Source organism: Kryptolebias marmoratus, linkage group LG1, assembly GCF_001649575.2.
Source record: "Kryptolebias marmoratus isolate JLee-2015 linkage group LG1, ASM164957v2, whole genome shotgun sequence".
Classification (NCBI taxonomy): Eukaryota; Metazoa; Chordata; class Actinopteri; order Cyprinodontiformes; family Rivulidae; genus Kryptolebias; species Kryptolebias marmoratus.
In genome coordinates this window covers 35,667,515-35,670,164 of record NC_051430.1, presented here as the reverse complement: position 1 = coordinate 35,670,164, position 2,650 = coordinate 35,667,515, and the positions used below count along the sequence as shown (strand labels likewise).

Sequence of the window (2,650 nt, the reverse complement as noted above, 5' to 3'; positions counted from 1 at the left end):
GGTCTGCATCTGGTCTGCATCCGGTCTGCATCTGGTCTGCATCCGGTCTGCATCCGGTCTGCATCCGGTCTGCAGCCGGTCTGCATCAAAGCCAGGTAACTTTTTCACATGTTGACTATTACAACCCTGTTACTCCCTCGCTTGAGGCGTAACAGCAGCAGGATGACTTTAATCCTCCTCGCTGCCTTGGTTCGTTTAGAAATCACACCAAGGTGTCTAAAGTCCCACTCGAAGCAAAGTGTTTGAAAAAGCTTTGAATCCAAACTGAGAGGAGGCAACGACTATTAATAAAGCCCCAAATGTCCCTAATTTATTCTGAAATTCCTCCCAGATAAAGATGTTTTTAATGCAGTGCAATAAGTTCCTCTTTTCTTCATCTGAAAAAACAGCTTTTTCTCTTCCTGTCACTTTAGTGCCTGCTGTGTTTGTGACAGTTACTCACACCTGATGGGCGTCTCCTCGAAGCTGTTTGCTTTGTGAACGTGAGGCAAACACTGAGGAAACAGCAGGAGCAAAATTTCAAAGCTAAACTGGAGCAGATGGCACTCAGTAGTGAATCTGGGCCTCATTGTTTCATAGAGTAATATCAATGTGGTGGTAAAATGCCACATGTGACTCTGTCATTAGTGCTTCATAACTGTACTTGTTTTTATCAGCACAAACAAGTGATGATTAATGGATAAATCTCAGTTTATCACAGACACACACAAGCATCACGCAGAGACTGCAAGATGCCCCACAACGCTTCAGATGGGTACCTTTCTGCCACGGTCGTTCCTTCCCCCAAAGCCATTAAGATAGAACGCTGCTCTCTGCTTGTGTGAAACCAGTAAAAACCACCTCTTTGCAGTTGTCTGTTAATAAACAACCAAAAAACACAAAAGCTTTGGCGCCACTCCGTCAAAGGAACAAAAAAAAAACCTGAACATAAATCCATTACAAAAACATTGAACTGATGAAACTTTGAATAAATATGGATATATTTCCTCCCCCCTCCTCCCCCCACGCCACATTGTTTGCCCAAGATGGCTACCCGATGATCCATGCATAAACATGAGCAGGCTCAGCCACGGGTGAAAGGAGACAAGACCGGATGTGTGTTTGTGTGTTTGTGTGAGCTGAAAGCTAAATTGTGACAGATCAATGCCCCATCCTCGCACCCAGTCCCAGTCAGACGTGGTTAACCTAAAGGGACACCTCCATCCTTCTCTCTCCTCGTTTTTTTTGGAAGCACGTCTTTTTCAAAGTATCTAAATATAGCAACGACTAACATCCCTGATTATTCAGATGAATTAAATGTGTATGTCTGCTACTTCTGAAGCCATCAGTCTTTTTATTGCAAGTCTCAAAGTACAACAACATTAGACTAAAGGGAACTCACAGCAGAACAATCAAGTTAGGGACATTAGCTAAAAAAACCAAAACAAAACAAAAAAAACTGCTTGATTTTCCAGGCTTTGTAACATTAGTCTGAGCTATTTATCCTCTAGTCACAACATGATGAGCAGAGTTCAGGTATGTCGCCAAAGGCAGGTGCTTTGATTGGGGGCTAGGATGTGGGTGTGGATTCAGGCCAAAGCAGGCAGGAAGTGGACGTCTCACAGGATGGATGGAATAGGCGAGCGAGAGCGGCGCAGCGGGCAGGGTGATCCGTAGGGCGAGGTCACGGGAGACAACCTCAGGGTGTTACCAGCCATGCCGGTCATGCCCGCTATGTTGTTTAAACTCCGGGATTTCTCATAGCCTTCAGATGATGGGAGAGGCGACAAAAGGTGGTGGTGGTGCAGGAACAGGACATGAACACACACAGGCAGGCAGGCAGGCAATGATCCGAGTCCGAGCCGGCCGATCGAACCAAGACAAAACAGGAGACAGTGAGTGAGACAGAGCAACAGGAGCATTCTGCATGGAGAGAGCATGCACAGAACATTTCCTGACATTCGTGACATTTGCTGTGAGGCAAACTGAGCTAAAACTGGAGGTGCTTTGGAGGGAGAAATAACAAACATTTACTGGATTTACCCCACAAACAACATCCCAGGTAAAACTGTTATATTATATCTCAATATCAGTAATAAAATGTTTATCTAACTGAGGAAAAACAATCAGCAAGACAGACTGAAGTATTAATTGTATTTCTAAATTAGCAACAAGGGATAGCCCACCATAAAAAAGAAGTTATTTTAAAGAAACTTTGAAGCTAATGTAGATACTGCTACAAATTTCAAAATACTGTAATTTAAGCTAAGAAAGAAAAAAGGCTACATTTCAATGTATGAATGGTTCAAAAACTGGAAAAAAAAGGTAAAACTGCTGCCAGTGGCTTACTGTGGTCACCATGGTAACCACACACCTGTGTCTGTCACTCCCTGACTGCTGGTTAATGAGAGGCTGGTCAGTAAAACCACCAACAAACAGTATCTGAGGCAGATCTTTAACAAGTCAGACAGAAAAGGTTCAACAGCAGTAAAACGTGGAGCCCCTGAGTGTACAGTGATATATACAGGTGCTGGTCATAAAATTAGAATATCATGAAAAAGTAGATTGATTTCAGTAATTCCATTTAAAAAGTGAAACTTGTATATTATATTCATACATTACATACAAACTCATATATTTCAAATGTTTATTTCGTTTAATTTTGATGATT

The 2,650-nt window shown here is 42.6% G+C and overlaps 1 protein-coding gene across 14 annotated transcripts in view; it reads right to left on the bottom strand.

The window, feature by feature from the left end:
• kcnc2 (potassium voltage-gated channel, Shaw-related subfamily, member 2) overlaps nt 1–2,650 on the bottom strand; it is a 62,753-nt gene that overhangs the window by 4,181 nt on the left and 55,922 nt on the right. For 4 of the 14 annotated variants that reach the window (XM_017438738.1, XM_037976771.1, XM_017438741.1 and 1 more), the window contains one exon: nt 7–854. The exons of 2 other annotated variants lie outside the window; for them this stretch is intronic. Coding sequence is in view for 5 of the 12 variants with exons in the window: in XM_037976771.1 (XP_037832699.1) it covers nt 793–854 (62 nt within the window). In the remaining 7 variants the exon portion in view is untranslated. Of the gene's footprint in view, nt 1–6; nt 855–1,316; nt 1,745–2,650 lie in introns of those variants that run through there. 8 more of the 14 variants (XR_003038288.2, XM_017438737.2, XM_017438740.2 and 5 more) reach the window with 3 other exon arrangements.